This window comes from Heloderma suspectum, chromosome 5, assembly GCF_057233095.1.
Source record: "Heloderma suspectum isolate Gila_16-S chromosome 5, 16-S_ref, whole genome shotgun sequence".
Taxonomy (NCBI): domain Eukaryota; kingdom Metazoa; phylum Chordata; class Lepidosauria; order Squamata; family Helodermatidae; genus Heloderma; species Heloderma suspectum.
In genome coordinates, this window is record NC_139462.1 from 15942212 (window position 1) to 15964981 (window position 22770).

A 22770-nucleotide genomic window follows, 5' to 3' on the forward strand; every position below is an offset into this window, starting at 1 on the left:
TCAGAAGTAACTCCCATTGTGGTCAATGTGGCTTCTCCCCTGAATAAAGATCCTGCAGGTTAAAATGGGGGCTGGTTTCCCTCTTTGTGTTTACTGCTGTCTTTCCCACAACAAACCCATTAGTGTCTCCTCAGAAGTAACTCCCATTGTGCTGAATTAAACTTGCCCTCTGAATGCCCACATCAGTACTTACAGGGATCCCCCTCAATTGAGATGGCACAGTTTAAAGCCCAATTCCTTAAGTGTGGTTAAGCATGATCTCGAGGCTCTGATTCTCCTTCTCCATTGTTTGCTTTATTGCCTTAGGAAGCAGCTAATTCACAGCTTTGTTAGAGATCCTGTTCAATATCGGTTTGGTTAGAAAGGGGGCTGGTTTCCCATCCCTGTGTTCCCCTCCCTTTCCCAGCACAAGCATATGTGTGTCTACTCAGAAGTAACACCCATTGTGTTCAATGAGGCTTGGGGCTCGTTGGGAGGCTTGTCTTACAAATGCGCACAAGGGGAAGTAACTACTTCACACTTTCCTTGCGGGGGAGCCTCTCTTATTGGTTGAACAGCCCCTGCCACTCAGATGACATTCACTCCAACCCCCACCCTCCACCCCTACCCAGAAGTAAGTTATGTGAAGCCACTTAGAATGGTGCGATGTACCAAAAGCGGTACCTGCCCTGACCAAAAGCGGCTCCTACAAAAATGCGGGTGAGACACTCCTCCCGTCTCCTTCTGTTGTCGTGGAAACAGGGCCCCCGCCATATACATTGGGACCAGCTGCAGGGAGCTTGCCTTGGCCCTCCCTGCCAGGAAGAACACTTACAAGAACTTTGTAACTAAGATGCAGACCTCAGTGTGCTTTTCTTCCTCCTCCCCCCTAATCCCCTTTCCTTTTGTAAACCTGAGGGAAGGGGCGGCCTTATTAATAATCTTTTTAAGCCAGTCTGGGAGCTTTGTTTGGACGAGGAGCATAAAGCTGCTTGAAATAAACACTGCCTTCTGAATTCTCATGGTTAGGAACTCACATTTTCCCCTCAGGAGGAGGAAAAGAGTGTCTGCTTAGAAATGGTTCTTGTTCTACCTGGAGGCAAGAAAGAGGTTTGGGTTTTTCCCCGGTCTCTGTATCCTGCTCCAGTGGCGGGCAAGTGGAGGCCTCTGAGGAGAAATCCAGCCCATGGATGAAGAACATTCATGTCTAGTAGTTTAAAGAAGCTCCTTAGCTGGAGCTATGTTAACCTACAGGTGCAGACTCCCACCTTTCTTGCAAAGTGGAACAGGCTGGGAGGCATCCTGAATGTCATTTACAGAGAAATAGTTGCCAATAGCGCATTATCTTCCCTGAATCTGACCAGGCAAAAGTTCAGACTTGTGATATGTACTAATGCTAAAGGGCCAGAACTTTTAGTAGGTTTAGCTTCCTCTAAACCATTCTTCACCAACCTGGTGTCCTCCAGATGTGCTGGACTACAACTCCCCTCAACCCCAGTCAGCTCAGCCAATCTCAGTCTCTGAGGGAGAGAAACTAATTTACAAACAGCAGATGGGTATGCAGCATGGGACTCCTTCGTAGATCAAGGTGAGCAGCAATCCTCAGGACAAAGGAAGGCAAAGCCATGTTCTAGCTGCCCCATTGTATGCTGTTCCAGGAGAGAGGGGTAATTTGGCATGGGGGAAAGCAAGCATCCAATCAAATACAGTCCTGACCCTGTCAGATTTAGCATGACAGTGCTTAGCACATTTTCTGAGCCCTGGAAATAGCTTTAGGGAGTGTAAACAGGAGGAGATACCCTCTTTCCCCCTCCCACCAAACATTCCCTTCGTGTATTCAGGCACCCTCAGCCTATGTGTGTTGCTGCCTTCCTCAGATGAAGAAGCTGCTCTTAAGGGGACAGAGAGTTGGGACTTCACTTTAATACGAATGCCCTGCAGGGTGGCTTTAGGGGAAAATGAAAAATGCCCTATTTGCATGTTTCCTAGAAATTCACTTTCTTCCTCCCAGTCAGCTATTGAGCTATCAGCAGAGCGGGGCAAAAGGGAGCCAGGAGAACTGAATCTTTAGCCTTTTGTTCAATCCTAGATTGAACAATCCTGACCAGTTTCATTGCCAGCCACTGCCATATCAGTTGGTAACCGTGGAGGATTTTTGCCTTTCCCTCTAGCTGGTCTTGACCCTATTTATCAGGGCAAAGTAGGGACAACACAGCCATTTATCATATCCTTGGGGCAATTCAAAGGGTTTATTATGATGTCTACAGGATTATTATGGGTGTAAATATGCCGCTATTTATTGTATTTATTGTAAATATGTGTAATATTTATTGTAAATATGTAAATATGTATTTATTGTAAATATGTGTAGAGGCGACTCTACACATGGACGTCACCAGATGGTCAATATCGAAATCAGATTGATTATGTCCTTTGCAGCCAAAGATGGAGAAGCTCCATACAGTCAGTAAAAACAAGACCTGGAGCTGACTGTGGCTCAGATCATGAGCTGCTTCTTGCAAAATTTCGGCTTAAATTGAAGAACGTCGGGAAAACCACTAAACCGTTCAGGTATGACCTAAATCATATCCCTGATGAATATACAGTGGAGGTGAGGAATAGATTTCAGGGATTAGACCTGATAGACAGAGTGCCTGAGGAACTATGGACGGAGGTCTGTAACATTGTTCAGGAGGCAGCAACGAAATCCGTCCCAAAGAAAAAGAAATGCAAGAAAGCCAAGTGGCTGTCTGATGAGGCTTTACAAGTAGCTCACGAAAGAAGGGAAGCGAAAAGCAAGGGAGAAAGGGGAAGATATACCCAACTGAATGCAGAGTTCCAGAGAATAGCAAGGAGAGACAAGAAGGCCTTCTTAAATGAACAATGCAAAGAAATCGAGGAAAACAACAGAATGGGAAAGACTAGAGATCTCTTCAAGAAAATTGGAGATCTCAAGGGAACGTTTTGTGCAAAGACGGGCATGATAAAGGACAAAGAAGGCAGGGACCTAACAGAAGCAGATGAGATGAAGAAGAGGTGGAAAGAATACACAGAAGAACTATACAGGAAAGATCTGAATGTCCCTGATAGCCATGATAGTGTGGTCACTGAACTTGAGCCGGACATCCTCGAGAGTGAAGTCAAGTGGGCCTTAGGAAGCATTAGTAACAACAAAGCTAGTGGAGATGACAGTATTCCAGCCGAGCTATTTAAAATCCTAAAAGATGATGCTGTTAAAGTGCTGCATTCAATATGCCAACAAATCTGGAACACTCAACAGTGGCCACAAGACTGGAAAAGGTCAGTTTACATTCCAATTCCAAAGAAGGGCAACGCCAAAGAGTGTTCAAACTACCGCACAATTGCGCTCATTTCACATGCCAGCAAGGTGATGCTCAAAATCCTACAAGCTAGGCTTCAGCAGTATGCGAACCGAGAACTACCGGAAGTACAAGCTGGGTTTAGAAGAGGCAGAGGAACTAGAGATCAAATTGCCAACATTCGCTGCATCATGGAGAAAGCAAGAGAATTCCAGAAAAACGTCTATTTCTGCTTCATTGACTACGCTAAAGCCTTTGATTGTGTGGATCACTACAAACTGTGGCAAATTCTTAAAGTGATGGGAGTACCAGACCACCTTACCTGTCTCCTGAGAAACCTGTACGAGGGTCAAGAAGCAACAGTAAGAACCAGAGATGGAACAACCGATTGGTTCAAAATTGGGAAAGGAGTACGACAAGGCTGCATATTGTCACCCTGCTTATTTAACTTATATGCAGAGTACATCATGAGAAATGCCGGGTTGGATGAATCAGAGGTCGGAATTAAGATTGCCGGGAGAATTATCAACAACCTCCGATATGCAGACGATACCACCCTAATGGCAGAAAGCGAAGAGGATCTCAAGAGCCTCTTGTTGAGGGTGAAAGAGGAGAGTGCAAAAGCTGGTTTGAAACTCAACATTAAAAAAACTAAGATCATGTCATCTGGCCCTATCACTTCCTGGCATATAGAAGGGGAAGAAATGGAAGCAGTGACAGATTTTACTTTCTTGGGCTCCAAGATCACCGCAGATGGTGACTGTAGCCATGAAATTAAAAGACGCTTGCTCCTTGGGAGGAAAGCTATGGCCAACCTAGACAGCATAGTAAGAAGCAGAGACATCACCTTGCCGACAAAGGTCCGTCTAATCAAAGCTATGGTTTTCCCAGTAGTAATGTATGGCTGTGAGAGCTGGACTATAAGGAAGGCTGAGCGCCGAAGAATTGATGCTTTCGAACTGTGGTGCTGGAGAAGACTCTTACGAGTCCCCTGGACTGCAAGGAGGTCAAATCAGTCCATCCTAAAGGAAATCAACCCTGAGTGCTCATTGGAAGGACAGATAATGAAGCTGAAGCTCCAATATTTTGGCCACCTAATGCGAAGAGAAAACTCTCTGGAAAAGACCCTGATGCTGGGAAAGACTGAAGGCAAAAGGAGAAGGGGACGGCAGAGGATGAGATGGCTAGATAGCATCACGGATGCAATGAGTATGAACTTGAGCACGCTCCGGGAAAGAGCGCAGGACAGGAAGGCCTGGCGTGCTATGGTCCATGGGGTCACAAAGAGTCGGACACGACTGAACGACTGAACAACAACAAAATATGCCGCTGGAACACTGTGGAAGGCAAACCAGTTGGGACAGGGGTATTTTCAGTAGAAAAAGCCAGTGGAGGGAAAGCAAAACAACCTCTATGATGCCTCTCAGTGGCTGTCAGGGCATCATGCCATATGTAGTTTCTGTTTCTCCATGATTACTGATGATTCATTGAGAGCTGTAGGTATGTCGTTTTACCAGAAAGAAGGGGCAGTAGTAGTAGAGCATATGGTTTGCCTGCAGAAGATCCTGAGCTCAGTCCCTGGCATCTCCAGTTCAGAGAAGCTCAGGTAAAAGAGCTGGGAAGGATCTCTTCCAGTGATGCAGAGCTGCTGCCATTCAGAGTGGGCAATATTGGGCTAGAAGGATCCGTGGTCTGACTCAGGAGATGGGAGCTTCAGATGATCCAAAAAGAAAGGAAGAGAGAGCGCGCCCAAGGGTGCAATCCTATGCATGTTTAGACAGAAAAAGTCCTACAACTCCCAGCATTCCCTAGCCAGCCATGCTGGTTGGGGAATGCTGGGAGTTGTAGAACATTTTCCCTTCTAAAGATGCATAGGATTGTGCCTTAAGGGTATAACTGCCTCTCATCCACAATATTGTGGAGAAAATAAAAAGAATCTCCCCTGGACGAAACTCTAGTTTCTAATTTGCACCTGTGGCCAGAACCGCGCATTGCACGGTTTTCCTCTGCAAAGTGGTTTCAGGAGAGGGAGATATGCTGGGGAAAAGTGGTGGTGGTGGTGGTGAGGAGTACTTAATCCTTCCCCCAACCACTGCATTCCTCCTGCAACTCCCCCCTGCTTTCTTGCTCCTCCCTGCCACTTATCCCCTGCAAAATAGCCCCCTTCCAACAATACCTTGCAGAGTAAAAGCATTGATTGAGGTTCCACAACACCCATTGGCAGCAGAATATGTCGTTCTGCCTCCAAAAGACCATTTTGAACATGTGTGAAGTCAGCATGAGCTGGCTTTTTTGGTGGATTTGTCTGCATGTGCTGGGCCAGTCTCATGTATACCTCAGCATGTGTCCCAATCCCATCACCTCTCTGGATCAACATATTTTTCAAAGAACATTTTCACAATTGGTGCTGCCCCATTCTGAAATTCTTGGAGGCTTGCAGGGGAAGCCAGTAGCACCTGACAGAGCCAGATCAAGCCAGGTCACATTCAGTCTAGTAAGCAACGTCAAGTCCCAGTAGGAAAGGCTAGGTTTAGCCAATATAATCCAGTCAAGGCGGATAAGTCAAGGCATGACAGGCAGCCTCAAGGAAGAAGCCCTTTTAAGCAGGGGGCAGATGAAAACAGGACCTTGGATTGCTCCAAGTAAGTCCTGCTGGCTGGAGTTCTCTCTGCTAAGACAACAGGAAGATATTGTTTCAGCAGGGTGCCAAAGCCGACTGAAGCTTTATGTAGGCTTACAAGACCTGTCAGCTCTGCCCCTCTTGGAGGAGGCTGCCAATTTGACTGGAGCAGTGGTGGGGAGAAGGGAAAGTTAACCTCCCCCCAGGTGCCATATTCCCTATTGAAACCACCCCCACCACCCCCAGGCTGCTGCTTGTCTCACAGGTAGTGCTTGAAGTGGACTGGGCTGGGCTGGGTTAGGTTGTCATCCTGCATCTTCTCAGGTGGGTGTAAAACCATCCCATGGCTTTTCAATGTACCTAAATCCGGGTGTGGGGCGGCAGGTCTCCAACTTCCATCAGCCCCAGCTGTCATGGGCAACAGTCAAGGATGATGGGGGTTGCAGTCTAACAACATTTGGAGGGCCACCGGTTCCCTACCCCTGACCAAAATATATCTGGCTTATTTTAAAATGAAACTCTGACTTCAGCTTTTCCTCCCAAATGAAACCATGAGAACTTCCTCCTTCTCCTCCCACATCTCTCACGGCCCATGACAGAACATAAAAAAAATAAGAATGATGAGGTACTCCCACGGCTATATTTAATTTACAAAGAGTCATGGATCGCCTGAGTAATGTGTCTGGTTTGGCCATGAGCTATTATGTCATAACAGCTCGAATCTATACATGTCTTCTCAGAAGTAAGTCCCATTGAGGAAAATGGACCTCATTCCTATGTAATTGGGTATAGGATTGTAGCCTAAATCAGAGACAGCGCATAGGTAAACTATGGAATTTGCTACCCCAAGATGTAATGATGGCCACCACTCTGGATGGCTTTTAAAAGGGGTTAGACAAATTCCTGAAAGAGAAGGCTATCGATGGCTACTAGTCCTGATGCCTCTATGCTACCTCCAGTATCAGAGACAGGATGCCTGTGTGCAACACTTGCTGGGGAACATGGGCAGGATGCTGCTGTTTGCATTTGTGTCCTGCTTCTGGGTTTCCTGATCAACAGCTGGTTGGCCACTGTGTGAACAGAATGCTGCACTAGATGGACCCGTGGTCTGATCCAGCAGGGCTCTTCTTATGTATGTTCCTATGTATGCCCAGACAATACAGACACGTGATAGAAGGAAAGCAAAGGACAATAAACATTTGAATTGCTTAGCTATGGAGAAACGTGTAACAAGGAGAGAAAAAGAAGTTAGAAAAAGACTCAAGATGAAAAGGCAACAGACAAACACTGAACCCCCACGCCAGAATAGGGTCCAGTTCACGTGATAATGCACAACCCTGGGTTTCCTTAACCATTTCATTTTATTTCTTATATTTCTATACTGTCCCATAGCCAAAGCTCTCTGGGTGGTTCACTGGTAATCCTTGATAACTGTATACTTGCTTAGAGGGTGAAGCGAGTCTATTAAAAGGCACTGCATTTGAATTTCACTCTGTTCCGCATCCTTGTGTTGTTTGTTCAAGCGTCGTTGCACTCGAGGTGAGGTGAGATAAAAGTTCTGCCTCTGATGTTATATCTGTCATGGCCCTAGTCACACACATATGAGTCAGCACTTGAGACAGCAGCCAACGAGGGGTGAAAACACTGGGGTGAATCAGTCCAAGGTCTCTGATCCACTAGGCTACCTTGTCCTTCAGGTGTGTTGGACTACAACTCCCACCATCTCCAGCCAGCTTGGCCATGCTGCCTGGGGATGATGGCAGTCCACTACTAACACACCTGGGGGCTGCTGGGCTGGGGAAAGCCGAATTAGACATTTTAGGCAGGCTTCCTCTAGCAATGCAGCTGAGATTTGGGAATGAGCCAAAGCTTTTTTCTGCAGCCTCTTGGTAGCTGTTGGCCAAATGCAGACAATTATGAGCCACATGATGGTAAACATGAAAAGCACAGACTAACCATTTGGCAAAGGAAATATTTATTTTATTTGTTTTATTACACTTCTAATCCACCCAATAACTAAGGTTCTCTAGCTTCAATTCAGTTCTATTGTTCATGACCCTAGGTAATGTAGAAGAAAGAAAAGATCCAGAATATTGCAAAAGTAAAAACAGAAAACAGACAAATTAAACATAGATCAAAGAAAAATACTGATAACTAGGAGCTGACAAACTGAAATTAATAATAAAAATCCCATGATACTAATTTCCAGCTTTGAGAAAACTATCTATTGACCAAACCAAAATAAAACATACAAGGTTAAATTAATTTTTAATCAATCCATTTTCTCCGATACAACCTATTTCATGTCTGGTGTGGACTTTGGCTAATGCCGGTAGGAAAGCAGTGACTCCTCTCTAGATATTCATGTCTTTGTATAGCAAGACACCTATCTTCTGGCAAACTGGCTCATGCTTTCCAATTTTTGCAAGCCAACAAGCTATGTTCCCCTAATGTCTTGTGTCAAAGAACAATTAAACAAATAATGAGGAAGATCCTCACCAAACCAGAGTGAGAAAAGCACAAGTGATAAGGTGTCTTGGGCACTAGTGTGTCTACCAAAAAACAGAAGATCGCAGCAAAGACAGGAAACTCCTAGGTTTGTAGGTTACACATGTCCTGCAAAGTAGCTGCAACATGTGCAGATAAACTTCATCCTTATTATATACATATTACCAGAGGCAGGGCTGTGGCTGAGGAAGCGTGAGTTACACAAGTCCTGCAAAGTACCCCAGTGCTATTATTCCCATTTTGTGGAGGAGTGTGTGTTACAGTAGTGTATGACAGCTCTGCAGGGTAGTCCAGTGTTGTTTGTGTTTTAGGGAGATGCCGATGGGGCTGTGAAATGGATTGCAGCAGCAGTGCAACTCATTAAGGGTTAGGACAGGTCACTGAGATATACATACATACATACATACATACATACATACAGTGTGTGTGTGTGTGTGTGTGTAGAATCTTTCAGACAACCTGGAATGTTAAGCTCTCACAAGTGCGACCTCTCCCCATCTCTCTCTCCCAGTGTTGGCCTTGGAGCTGAGACAGTGCACCATGCAGCTCCACAGAACTTCGTGTTTTCTCATGTATCATAGAAATAAAGAAACCTCTTGTGAAGGTACCTGAATCTATTGTGCATTGCCTGTAGAGCAAAGTCTAACTTAGGCTGCAACCTGAGCAGATCACACACACACCCCATATTAATCATGCTCTTCAGCCCTGTAATGGTCTTTGGCCCAAAGGGCCGTGACAGGGGTCAAGGGAGTCATGGAAAGAACTGAGGAAAGAACCTTCCCCTCTTTCTCAAATGCCCTGCAGTGGTAGCCAGTGGTTCCTAGTTGCAAACTGTTCCTATGCTGGTATATCCCAATGAATCTCTTCCAGCAACTTTTGCTACCAACCTCCATCTCGCAAAGGGCATAACTAGAAGATGCAAGGAGGGCCACAGAGGACCATGAAGGGAAGGGCAAGGATATGGGACTACAGTGCAGTCATTAAAATGATGGACCGTGTGTGGGAAACAGCCCCCCCAAACCTTCTTGCTACTCTCTACCTTTCATTACCACTGCTAGAAGATGAAAAAGAGAATCGTTTTAAGCATAGATGGAAAAAGATGCAATTTCTAATCAAGTTTGATTTACCCCGAAGGCCCTGCATTTTCCCCATGTGTTTGTTCATAACAGGGAAAACCATTATAAAATACTTTACCTAGTGGGAATCTAACATGATACTGACTGAGATATATAGAACCAATAATGATAAATGCTGGGAAAGTACTAATCTGAAAGGTGATTTTTTTATTCTTTTGCATGTGTGATGGAATTGTTCTGGGACTGCCGTTTATACAATTGTTTTTTTAATTATTTTTAAGTATTGCACCTCTTTTGATCCTTTGCTAACATTATTTGGTATCAACATGGCTAGACGGCTTGTATGGAACTTGTTTAACAGATGCGACAATCTTGATTGCAAAGAAATAGGGTGAACTTGTTCGTCCTGTATGAAAAGAGAGGATATGGCAATTAGCGGAAATGTTAAGGCAATGTTTGTTTATGAGATGATAAACAGAAGTCAGGACCTTTAGCACCTCTCATTCCCCCTTCATTCATTCATTTTCATTTATTACATTTCTATACCGCCCAATGGCTGAAGCTCTCTGGGTGGTTTTCAATTATTAAAAACCTTAAAAATACATTATAAAAACAATTTACATACAAACATATAAACAAACAGCACACACAGAGACACACACGTCTAAAACAATTTTAAACAATCAACAGTAAGAAAAATCCATATAATATTGATGCTATGAGGCTAGATACAATCTAGATCAACCTTCCCCAATCTGGTGGCCTTCATGTGTGTTGGACTATTTTTTATTTCATTTCTATACTGCCCAATAGCCAAAGCTCTCTGGACTACAACTCCCACTGCTCCCAGCCAGCAGGCAATTGAGCATGCTGGCTGGGAATAATGTGTCATCCAACACATCTGGGGTCACTAGGCTGGGGAAGGATGCCTTTAGTATTAATGAGTTTTTCTTCAATGTGATTATTTCCTTCTTTGCAATCATGTCATTTCTTATGTGTGTTGTAAGTTTCTGTATTCCTTTTTTTTCTCATCTACTTATTCAAGAATGCTTCTTGAAAGAAGACAGGGAAGTATTATTCACTGTCATGTGTAGGGTGTTAATATTCCACCCTTTAATAAGATGCTGAGAGCACTTACAGTAAAATTCTAATGAAGTGTTAGAAAAGAGAGAAGGACCTGCGTGAGGAGCAGCAAGAGCAGGCAGGTGAAAGGAGGAGAGCAACAACACTAAACAGCAGTTTCATAAGAAAAGGTGTATGAGGAGAGTGAATACAAGGAAGAGATGGGGTGGGGGAAAGACCCAAGAAAAAAGTGCTGATTTGGAAAGAAAAATCGTCTGGAATGCCCAGAGATTCAACACTGCACGTGTTGCACTGTCTGTGACAACTCTGTGGGTACAATTCAGCTACGAAATGGATTTGGATTTATTTGAAACGACAAGGAATGGGAAGTGAAAGTAAGTGGGAGAAGGAATTTCCCCTGGGGGGGGGTAGCAGTGGGTGAAAGCAGCAAATAAATACTGGCCTGAAAGCTCACTCTCTCCGCAGTCCACATCCTGTCCTCCAGCGGTAGCATTGGAAGAAGGAAGGAAGACCCTCTCCACAGGTACCAAGATGATAAAGAAGTCCGTTCTCCTGATGGTTGTCCTTTGTGCAGCTCTCATACAAGGTAATATTATTTTGCCTTCTTTTCTTTCACTTAATGCTGTTGACAGAGAGGGAAACACTATATAGCCTCACAGGAATAGATGAAGCTGCCTTATGCTGAGGTCTGACCATGGGTCCATCTAGACCAGAATTATTGACAATGACTAGCGGTGGCTCTCCAGGGTTTCAGGCTGGAGTTTTTCTACATGGGTCTATAATTTGGATTTCCTGAGAACTTCGGTAATTATTTTTTAATCAAGGTTCTAGCCCTCATCAAGGTTATATTTATATTTTTGTTTGCACTTATATCCTGTCCTCAAGGGAAGGTATTATGTATGACACAATATGAAAAGACTTCCTTTCCTGAAGTGGGGCACCTACGTAATGTTAGACCCTCAACTTAATGCTCTAATGGCGGGCTTTTCAGAGGATCATGGGTATTACTGCAGTTGAGAAGCACACAATGAACATTTCTCTCCTACCCCCACTTTAAAGCTGTTTCTATATTCCTGATCCCTTAGAACAGCAAGGCTGTTTGCCAACCCTGGTATTAAAAGGAATTCTCTGAACATGTGCAGTTTTGCATTCCAAAATCACTTAAATCATCGCACCACAATGGCTACAGGAATAAAACAGAGTTTGTTTCTGTACCTGCCACTCTCGGGGGGGGGGTCATTGGCAGGGCAGGGGCTGAGCTGTGGGGCCCTGAACTTTGGCCCCAGATCCAGTTCTAGCTGCACCACTTTCCTGCCCCACATCTAGAACGCAAAACCGTTCCCCTTTCTCTTCGCGTGCACCATTGCTTCTAAACGCTTCGCGTTGATGTTAACAGTATTAACAGCACAATCCTGTACATGTTGCCTTGCCACTTCCCCATGTTTTCCGTGGGGAAAAAATCCCTCTAAAGAGCAGGTTTTCAAGGGACAATCCCTATTATTACTGCTACTGCTACTGCTACTGGTGAGTATGTAACTCAAGGTCCATGTGCTGTGCCTTGCAGGAATGCCAACTTCCAGCAGAGGGCGCTGCATTTGTCGAGGACAGAGAATGTCTGCTGTTCACATGCGCAACGTTGCTGAAGTAAAATTCTACCTGCCAAGCAGCAGCTGCGATCAGGAGGAGCTTGTGTGAGTAGTGATTTTATTCGTTTGATTGATTGATTGATTGACTGACTGACTGACTGACTGATTGATTAGCCGCCCATCTGGCCGGTGACCTGGCCACTCTAGGCGGTGTACAATACTAATAACAAATTTACATAATCAACTGAACAATAACAACAAAAACATAACAAAGCAACACTGCTCTAAAACAACCCAGCCCACCCCAAATGCCCGCCTGAACAGCCAGGTTTTTAAAGCCCGGCGGAAGCTCATCGAAGATGGCACAAATGATGCTATTGCCTTTACTCGGCAATGCTGCCAGGCTCTTCCCTGGGCTTTCTGCCTCTACCAGCCACCGTCTTTTGTCCTGTCCTGATGGTTTCTTCATTATACCTTTTCCTTTCCTGCAGAGATGGGTGGAAAGTAATTCATCCTGTTGTCTGGAGATGTAACTTCTTGGTCCCTTTAGAGCAGGGTGTAGAACCTCAGGCCCCGGGGGCCAAATCCAGCCCTCTGGGGGACCCAAAAAGGCCACTCCCCTTTCCTTGGCCCCAACCACTAATCATTTGGTAGATTCCTGGCTTTTGTGCCACTTTTCTCCCATTCTGAAATGCTTCTCCTAAGGGTTACTTGCTGGCAGCAGGAGCTTTAAGCTCAAATATGCTGGTATTTTGACCCTGCCCCTCTTGCTTTTGGCCCACCCACCACGGGAATGGTGGCCATGAGCGTGTCTGTGAAATGCAGTTTGGCTGTTGAGCCAGAAGAGGTTCTGCACACCTGCTTTAGACCTGCAATACATTGGAAAAACTGCTCATAGTGCAGGCTGGTGCCCTCCAGACATGTTGGATGGGAGATGCTGGGAGCTGTACTCCAGTTGAAGGCTGGCATAGTGCATGATAGACGTGTAGCTGAGACTGAGGGTTGTGTACCCTCCCAGAATTCTCTGCCAGCATGGCCATCGCTGAAGGCTGGTGTCAAGGGTAGGCCTGATCGGGCACACAGGGCCCACACACCTGAGAAGGGCCCACACACCTGAGAAGAGCCCCCCGGAGTTGCTCCTCCTCTTCACTGTTGCAACCCGTTTGTTCACCTGCCTCTCGTTCTGGCCCAAGACAACTGCGGAGGTGGGCAGGAGGAGGAGCAGATGCCACTGCCGACTTGCTCCCTGGCTCTCAGCCTGTCAAGCAGGCAAGGGGGAGCAATATTGAGAAAGAGGACAAGGCGCAAGAGCAGCCAGTGACAATGGCTGTGAGGAGGCAGCCTTACTGAGGGAGGGGGACCGTTCAGGGTGTCTTGCCCAAGAGCCTTCCAAAACTTGCAGCTGGCACTGCTGAGGATTGAGGGAGTTGTAGTCCAAGACATCTGGAGGGCACCAGTTTGGGGATGGCAGTGCTCAAATGACCCTACACAACCTTTCCTGTTCACCATGTGGCAAAAGCAACACATGCTGATGTCACCCTGTCAAAAATGAGCAGGAAACAAGCCTGTGTGATGTGGAGATCCTGCTTGGAGCCAGTTTCATTTTGGTGTTAGAGAAACACTGAATATTAGTAGCAATAATCATTCTGTGCAGTTATACTGTTTCTAATTTGTTCTACTCGCTGTCTTGCAGAGTTGTTTTCAAAAGTAGCGGGAACAGAAGATGCCTCGATGTTACTTCGCTCCAAGGCAGGAGAATAAAACAGGTAAAGCAGGACAATAAGCAGTGTGAAAGTTTGGGGGCAGAAGGAAGTTGTGCAGGACATTTGGGGTGCAATACCTCACCCCTCCATTAACTACCAATGAGCGTATTGTAGTGGCAGGAAACAACATCACAAATGAGATTATTTTCCTTTGCTTCCCTTACAGGCAATTATGAAGAAATAGACATGAAGATCGTTAGGCAAAAGAGAGTGAAAATATAAGCGGGCATTTCATTTCAGAGGAAGATTGGTAGTGAGATTCGAGCAGTTTTCGGTGGAAGCTTGTCCACCATTACTTAACCTTCTTCTGGAGGAACTCCTGACCATCTTCTGGAGCACCCAAGTTCTATGGAAGACACATCTGAAAAGAAACACCAAGCTCATTGTTTAGGGACAGGGTTGTTCTTGTAAAGCTGCTGGGATTTGGAAATGACCCAGACTTTTCCCCATTTCATTTCTTTCTTCCTCTTTAAGGGCAAGAGTTAATTTTACCATAAAAGGAAATAGAAAATTATGAGAGCTCCAGGTCAATAATTTCACAGTGTGAGGCCTTGATAGCTTTATGGCTACCTATGGCTTTAACATCTCTGTGAATGGAAGGCTTTTGGTACTTCCTGTTTTGTGACTTTTAGGAAGAATATTGCTGTGCTGTATCTTTCTTGAGTACTTATGCAGTCTGCTATAGCTCATGGTAGACAACAGAAGTTTCCTTAATGCAGCATTTCCCAATCTGCTGCTCCCTGGAGGTGTTGAACAACAACTCCCAGCAACCCATGCCAGCAGGGGAAAGGCTGCTTTAACAAGTACTGTGAGGGCGCATCAGGCTATGTGTCTTTGCATTTGATATATAGATTTTTTTTAAATGCAAGTAGTATCAGCTGGGGGCTAGGGGGGAACTGGTAATTTCAGAATCAGACCTTGCTGTGGTCTAGAGGGAGATCCCTTCCCCAAAGCTGGTATTTGCATTGGGGGCAGGCCGGGCTGGGCCGGGCCAGGCCGGGGGAATATTCCTGAGTTTTAAAGTGTGCGGGTATAAGCTACGAAATTACTTTGAATGTGTGCAGAGCAACAAAAACCTACGTGCATGTTTACTACCTGCCCAATCTGTATATGTGTAAATAAACAGATTTTTTTTTGGTAATAATTTTCCAAAGTTTTTTCTCTCTCCTCCAAAACAAATCTCTGCAAAGCAGAGGTGGGAACCTGTGCCCCACCAGATGTTTTGGGCTATAAATCCCCTCAGCCCGAAACAGCATGGCTACTGGTCAGGGGTGATGGGAGTTGTAGTCAATATCTAGAGGGCCACAGGTTTCTCCCCCTTGTTTTAAATCTACAGGAAGTACACATGAACACCTCAAGAAAGAGCTGCAGTCAGCTCTGAAAATAAACTTTGGGCACCCAAATTCCCTGCCAACATAAGGATGGGAATTTCATTTGGGGGGGTGGGTCAGGGAAGCCCCCCTCTCCCTCACCCCAACTATGGTTCAAACAGCATGCAATTCTGCCTCAGAAGCACCTATAGGTCTGCCCAGCTCACCAATTGCCTGCACTGAGGTCACAATCCCATGTACATTTGCCTGGGAGTAAGGCTCCTGCCTTCCAGGAAGAACATCATGGCAGGGGAAGCCCAGCCAGGCCACTTACGTCAGGACAACCTGCAGGGAGCTTGCCTCACTCCTCCCTGCCAGAAAGAACACTTACAAGAACTTTGTAACTAAGGCAGAAGCCACACAAGCATAAATATGTCATTATAAAGTGGTTGTCGTTACTCTTTAGGGCATGTTATTTCCTTTTATACCGTTATGATTGAGTTGAGTTCCGTTACTAAACCACCGTTATAATTTCATTTATTTTGTTTTGACCTCGTCGCATATGCTCTAATGAGGGTTTTCCTACCATTGTCATTCTCCATGTTTCCCATTTTCCCCCTCTTCCATATCAGTGCACATCCAATAGCAGCGGAGCGGGCATGACTTTTCCTTTTTCGGAGGGTTCTGTTTCCCCGGCGGTTAGTCGCCTGGCCCTCGCCATTTTTGAGCCTGCGGCTCAGCGGCCAGTGGAAGGGGCGCCTGGTGCCTCCTCTTGCTCTTGCCTCCTCAGCTGGGTTCCAAAGAGTGCACGTGCGCAGAAAATTGAAACGAGAAGAAAGGGGGGCTTGTCTACGTTCCCAATACAGGGGCAACCGATAGCAGTGCTCTCAGAAGCCCGGAGGTTGCATTTCGAATACTAACTCTACAGCGGTATGCCTTTAAATATCGGTACAACACAAAAACAGTAACGTTACAGAACAGGCAGTGTGTGCCATAACATTAACTTCCATAAAGGGATTCAGCAGTACAGTGCAATATTCGAAACGTTATTAACGAAGGTGTCGCTTCAGCCCAGGATCCAGAGCCTCAGTGAGCTTATCTTCCTCCTCCCTCCTAATCCATTTTCCTTTCGTAAGCCTGAGGGAAGGGAGTGTCTTATTATTAATCTTTTTAAGCCATTCTGGGAGCCTTTTATGGGTGAAGGGCCAAAAACTTCTTTAAATAACCACTGCCTTCTGCAGTTATGTTTTGTTTGTTTGTTCAGAGTTCTGATTTCTCATGGTTAGGAACTCAGATTTCCTCCTTGGAAGAAGGATAGGGGTGTCTGTGTGAAAATGGTTCTTGTTCTATCTGGAGGCATGGAAGAGGTTTGGGTTTTTCCCCATTCTCTGTATCCTACTCCAGTGATGGGCAAGTGGCCTGTGGGAGAAATCCAGTGCATGGGAGATTCAGGAGAGATAAAAGGAAATCGTTCTTCACACAGTGCAGACTTAAACTATGGAATTCACTTCCACAAGATGTATTTGTGGCTTTAAAAAGGGGGTTGGACAAATTCATGGAGGATAAGGCTATCAAGGGCCACTAGTCCTGATGGCTATATGCTATCTCCTGTATCAGAGGCAGATTAAAAATATAATAAGTAAGCAAAGAAAAAAAAATGTGTTCATTGAATGCATGGAGGGAGAAGGGGTTATGCTTACTGGCCCATTCTGCAGCCAACCAGCCACCCCAATGTTCAGCAGAAGATGTGCATAACAGTTGTACCAGCAACTGGGGATCCTCATTGCATAGGATGCCTGATCATATGGAAGCCTCAGTCTACACACGGACACTTGTATGCACATAAAGCTCCATTCACAACTTCTACTTCAGCTTCCCCACAACTTGGAGCCCTCCAGATGTGTTTGACTACAACTCGCAGGTGTGTTGGGGGATGCTGGGAGGATGCTGGGAGTTGTAACTGGCTGGGAGATGTAGCCCAACGCATCTGGAGGGCATCAAGTTGGAGAACGCTGTTCTATTGTTGGGGGATGCTGGGAGTTGTAACTGGCTGGGAGATGTAGCCCAATGCATCTGGAGGGCATCAAGTTGGAGAAGGCTGTTCTACTGAAAGGGTGGAAGCTGGGGTAGGGAGAGCATCCCCATTGGCCACAACTGCATGGCAATTGCCAGGGAGGAGATCCCTGTGCTTACCAGAAAGTGTTGGGAGGTATAGGGGTGCCTTGGTCAGCCCTGTGCAAGCAGTGATGGCTGATTGGTTGCTGATTGGCTAGCCCAGCATGCCCCAACCTTGTCCCCTCCAGGTGGTTTTGGATTCTAACTCCCATCAGCCCTAGCCATCATGGCCAATGGTCAGGAATGCTTGGATTTATTGATTTATTCATTTCATTTCTATACCGCCCACTAGCCGAAGCTCTCTGGGCGGTTCACAAAAATTAATGATTTGTAGTCAAAAACATCTGTAAGGTACCAAGTTGAGGAAGGGAGGGCTAGCCACTCTTGCTGATATCAGCAGCCTGCATCCCTGAGGCAAGCCAATCAGCAACCACACTTTGCACAGGGCTGACTGAGGCATCACTCCTTCTCCACCACTCCTCCCATCATTTTCTGGTAAGCATGGGAAGGAATATTCTTCCCTCTTCCTTGAATGCCCTGCCACGGTGGCTGGAGATTGCTAGTATCAAACTGTTCCTGTGTTGGGATATGCCAATGAATCCCTTCCAGCAACATCTGCTACATTTTTGCACACGTGGTGGAATTGTTCTGGGACTGAAACACTGTTTATACAAGTTGTTTATACCATTGGTTTTTAATAATGTTAAAGTATCCCACCTCTTTTAATCCTTTGGTAACATTGGGCATTTCTACGCCAGCCTAAAATCCTGCATTTAAAATGGGGTTTTCTGCTTCCGTTTTAAATGCAGGATGACGACTCCCTTTTTCTCCTGCTTCCTTTCCCCCCTCCCCTTTCCCCCTCCTTCTCCCCGTCTCTGAGTCTTCCATTATCTTTCATTGATCTTGCTCCTCTTCTTTCTGCTTTTCTTCTTTTCACGGAGGGAACTCAAGAGGAACACAACAGGGTAATTTGAGAGCTCATTATCTGCGATCTATTTAAAAATGGACCAAAGGGCATTTAGTGCAGGAGGGTCACGGCATCATGTAAAGAGCCCGCAAACTTCTGTGATGGAGCCATCTCAGTCGCAGGAAAAAGCCTGGTGTGAAGGAGCCCATTACCTGGGTATCAATGTAGGCAGCAGGCTTGTGTGGAACTTGTCAACGAGAAAACCTCGATCGTAAAGAACTGGGGTGAACTTGTTCATCCTACATCGAAAGAGAGGATATGGAAATTAGCTGAGATGTTAAGGCATGTCACGTTAATGTTATGAAGGCTAGATATAATCCAGATCAGGTGTCCCCAAACCTTTTGGCCCCATGGGCACATTTTGGAATTTGAGAAACTGCTGTGGGCACCAGCACAAAATGCCTAATCAGTGGATCACCGCTTTGGCGGATATTTGTCACATCTATGGATCCTAGGCTGTGTCTTATTCAGCAAAACAACAACACCTGTTTCATGTCTATTGGGCACTGCAACATCTCTTTAATAAGGGATTGTCTAATTCAGCTAATTGCTGGTGGCGCAATACAGCTAATGCTTCTTTTAAACATATGTTTTGGCAACATCCAGTAGTTGCTTCATGTTGGAAGGATGTTATAACACAGATAAATTTTGTACTGGAACAGTCTTTAATATTCACTGATGTACACGCTCTTTTAAATTATTTACCTGCTTCATGGAAATTAACAAATGGTTAGTGTAAATGGACTGTCTGCAACCTTTTCACAGCTAAATGACTGATATTACAACACTGGAAGAATGAACACTCACCTCCTATAAAGCAATGGATTGAGGACCTAACAACACTTTCAATAACTGAATGGATGGAATATAAACACCACCTTTGAATAGATTGGTCCATTTTTGCTGAAGCCCATGTCTAATTGCTAGAAAGTTGTGTACATTTCACACAATCCCATGTAAGTATATTGAAAAAATGGAAAAATAAAAAATAAATGTTAAAAATGTTTTTTAAAAAGGGGGTTCCCACAGGCACCATGATGGGGACCTCTTCATGGGTGCTGTGTTGGGAACCCCTGATCTAGATCAACCTTCCCCAACCTGGTGCCCTCCATATGTGTTGGACTACAACTCCCACCACTCCCAGCCAGCAGGCAACTGGGCATGCTGGCTGGGGATAATGGGATGTGTCATCCAACACATTGGAGGGCACTAGGTTGGGGAAGGATGGCCCCAATATTAAGGAGTTTTTCTTCAATATAATTATTTCCCTCTTTGCAATCATGTCATGTCTTATGTATGTTGTAAGTTTCTTTATTCATTTTCTTTTTAGTATACTTATATAAGAATAGTAGCCATGCTTCTTGAAAGAAGACAGGGACGTAGTTACATTAATATTATTTGTTTGTATGGTTAGGGTGTTTATATGCCACCCTTTAATAAGATGCCCAGGGTCCTTTAATAAGATGCTCCGGTTTACAGTAAAATTCCAGTGAAGTGTTAGAAAAGAGAGAAGGACCTGCGTGGGGAGCAGCAAGAGCAGGCAGGTGAATGGAGGAGAGCAACAACACGAAACAGCAGTTTCATAAGAAAAGATGTATGAGGAGAGTGAATACAAGGAAGAGATGGGGTGGGGGAAAGACCCAAGAAAAAAGTGCTGCTTTGGAAAGAAAAAGTGTCTGGGATGGCCAGATATTCAACATTCCAGGTGTTTGGCAGCTCTGTCAGGACAATTCAGCTAGGAAATGGATTTGGACCTATTTGAAACTACAAGGAATGGGAAGTGAAAGCAAGTGGGAGAGCGAACTTCCCCTGGGGTTGTAGCAGTGAGTGAAAGCAGCCAATAAATACTGGCCTGAAAGCTCACCCTCTCTACAGTCCGCATCCTCTCCTCCAGCAGTAGCACTGGAAGAAGGAAGGAAGGCCCTCTCCACAGATCTCCGCAGGTATGATCAAGAAGTCCGGTCTCGCAATCCTGATGGTTGTCCTTTGTGCAGCTCTCATACAAGGTATTATTATTTTGCCTTCTTTTCTTTCATTTAATGCTTTTGACAGGAAGCTGCCTCATGCTGGGGTTCTGCCCATGGCTCCATCTAGCCCAGTATTGCCTACACTGACTGGCAGCAGCTCTCCAGGGTTTCAGGGCTCCTTCACATGGAGCTTTAATCCTGCAATTGAGATTGCTCCTTCACAGACATTTACGGGCTCTTTACATGATGCCATGAGCCTGCCGTGAGCCTCCAGGGCGTATCCTGCACTACATGCCCTTTGCTCCATTTTTAAATAGATTGCAGATAATGAGCTATCAAATTACCCTGTTGTGTTCTGCTTCAGTTTCCTCCCTGAAAAGAGGAAAAGCTGCAAGAAGAGGAGCGAGATCAATGAAAGATAATGGAAGACTCAGATACGAGGAGAAGGAGGGGGGAAAGGAAGCACATAGAAAGGGAGTCAGTTGTGATCCTGCATTTAAAACGGAAGCAGAAAGCCCCATTTTAGGCTGGTGTAGAGGCAGGAGTTTTTCCACCCTACTTGGTTATCGAACCTGGGACCTTCTCCATGTAAAGCAGGTGCTCTCCCACTGAGCTATGGCCCCTCTCTCGATTTTCTCTGGGCCCATTGTGAGAAGACCGGAGGGGGGGCAGGTTCACACCACATCTTCAAAGGGGGGCTGCCAGTAAACCTTTTCCCCTGATGCCCCAGTGACTGCGTCTTCTGCCTATTGTCCCTTACTCTCCCTTGCTGGGTCTCTTTTTCTCCTTCTTTACCCCCAGCTCCCTGAAATTCTGTTTCTGACATGGGGTTGTGGGAGCATGGAAGGGGAATTTGGATTGGAGGCCAGACAGCATCCTTTAGTGGGCTCAGAGACAGATAGCCTCTGACCCCTCTGCTAGAGGATGCATGTTGGGGCTTGTTTCGTATTTTCTCATTTGGCATGTCAGTTATTTTGCATCAAGAAACCAGTCCTTCTCAACAAAATTCAGGGTTTTCCTGCTGGGTAGAATGGTGAATACCATTAACATGAAAGTCATGTCCCAAATGGGAGACAGATACATGACTTACAGTGCAAAACTGTGCACACTTACACAAGAGTAAGTCCCACTGAACTCATTGGGCTTTAATTCTGAGTAGACATGCATAGGATTGCAAAATTAGTAGAGCAGAAACTGAATATCCTAATATGGGCAGATAATGGTTTTCCATTAGATTGTACAGGCTATGAGCAGAGCTGTTTTCTTCTGAGTCTCATGCATGCAAAATCTGGCACAAATCAAGCATATGATGTAGAATTTGGATTTCTTGATAACTTTAGTACTCATTTCACATCAGGTTTCTAGCCCTTATCAAGGTCCTACTTATATATTTGTTCGTACTCAAGGGAAGTTATAACACAAGACCCTGGACTTGATGGTCTAATGGTGGGCTCTTCAGATGGCTATGGGTTCAGTTGAGAAGCACACAATGAACATTTCTCTCCCACTTTAAAGCCGCTTTTATATTCCTGATCCCTTAGAACAACAACAAGACTGTTTGTCAACCCTGGTATTAAAAGGAATTCTCTGAACATGTGCAGTTTTGCATTCTAAACTCACTTAAATCATCGCACCACAATGGCTACAGGAATAAAACAGAGTTTGCTTCTGTACCTGCCACTCTTGGGGAGGGGGGTGGTCATTGGCAGGGCAGGGGCTGAGCTGTGGGGCTCTGAAGTTTGGCCCCAGATCCAGTTCTAGGTGCATCACTTTCCTGCACCACATTTAGATCACAAAACCGTTCCCCTTTCTCTTCGCGTGTGCCATTGCTTCTAAACGCTTCACGTTGATGTTAAAATATTAACAGCATAATCCTGTACATGCTGACTTGCCACTTTCCCATATTTTTCTCATGGGGAAAAAATCCCTCTAAAGAGCAGTTTTTCAGGGGACACCCACTCTCGTCATCGTCATCATTAGCGAGTGCACAACACTCTGTCCCTTGCAGGAATTCCAACCTCCAGCAAACGGACAGAGATATTGTTTTATGTAGTACTTTGTGGTTTTAATTTTTGTGAACCGCCTAAAGAGCTTTGGCTATTGGGTAGAATAGAAATTAAATAAATGAGATAAATAAATAAGAAGCTTCTTGATCCAGAAACAAAAGGGAGTAGCAAAGGTGTTCATGCAATTGTGGAGAATGTGGACAGGGAGACATTTTTCTCCCTCTCTCATAATACTAGAACCCAGTTGCGTCATCCCATGAAGCTGATCGGTGGGAGGTTCAGGACAGATATAAGGAATTACTTCTTTACACAGCACATAGTTAAACTATGGAATTTGCTACCACAAGATGTAGTGATGGCCACCACTTTGGATGGCTTTAAAAGGGGGTTAGACAAATTCCTGGAGGAGGAGGAGGAGAAGGCTATCCATGGCTACTAGTACTGATGGCTATGTGCTACCTCCAGTACCA

General features: G+C 45.2%; 1 protein-coding gene across 2 annotated transcripts; it reads left to right on the forward strand.

Moving 5' to 3' along the window:
* The first annotated feature begins 10652 nt into the window (after positions 1-10652).
* On the forward strand, positions 10653-15074 carry LOC146343615 (C-X-C motif chemokine 11-like). 2 transcript variants are annotated; one of them, XM_084860202.1, is made up of 5 exons: positions 10653-10960; positions 11052-11172; positions 12151-12277; positions 13866-13938; positions 14102-15074. In XM_084860202.1, the coding sequence occupies exons 2-5, from the start codon at positions 11118-11120 to the stop codon at positions 14117-14119; spliced, it is 273 nt and encodes a 90-aa protein (XP_084716328.1). In that variant the 5' UTR covers positions 10653-10960; positions 11052-11117; the 3' UTR covers positions 14120-15074. The 2 variants fall into 2 exon arrangements, with proteins under 2 accessions (XP_084716328.1, XP_084716327.1); XM_084860201.1 differs by lacking the exon at positions 10653-10960 and having other exon boundaries at positions 11048-11172.
* Positions 15075-22770: the final 7696 nt, after the last annotated feature.

Excerpts from the sequence above, each read along its gene's own strand:
- LOC146343615 (XM_084860202.1), top strand. The coding sequence starts at position 11,118 with ATGATAAAGAAGTCCGTTCTCCTGATGGTTGTCCTTTGTGCAGCTCTC. Across the intron at positions 11,173-12,150 it reads TTGTGCAGCTCTCATACAAG|GAATGCCAACTTCCAGCAGA; the intron begins GTAATATTATTT and ends TGTGCCTTGCAG. Across the intron at positions 12,278-13,865 it reads TGCGATCAGGAGGAGCTTGT|AGTTGTTTTCAAAAGTAGCG; the intron begins GTGAGTAGTGAT and ends GCTGTCTTGCAG.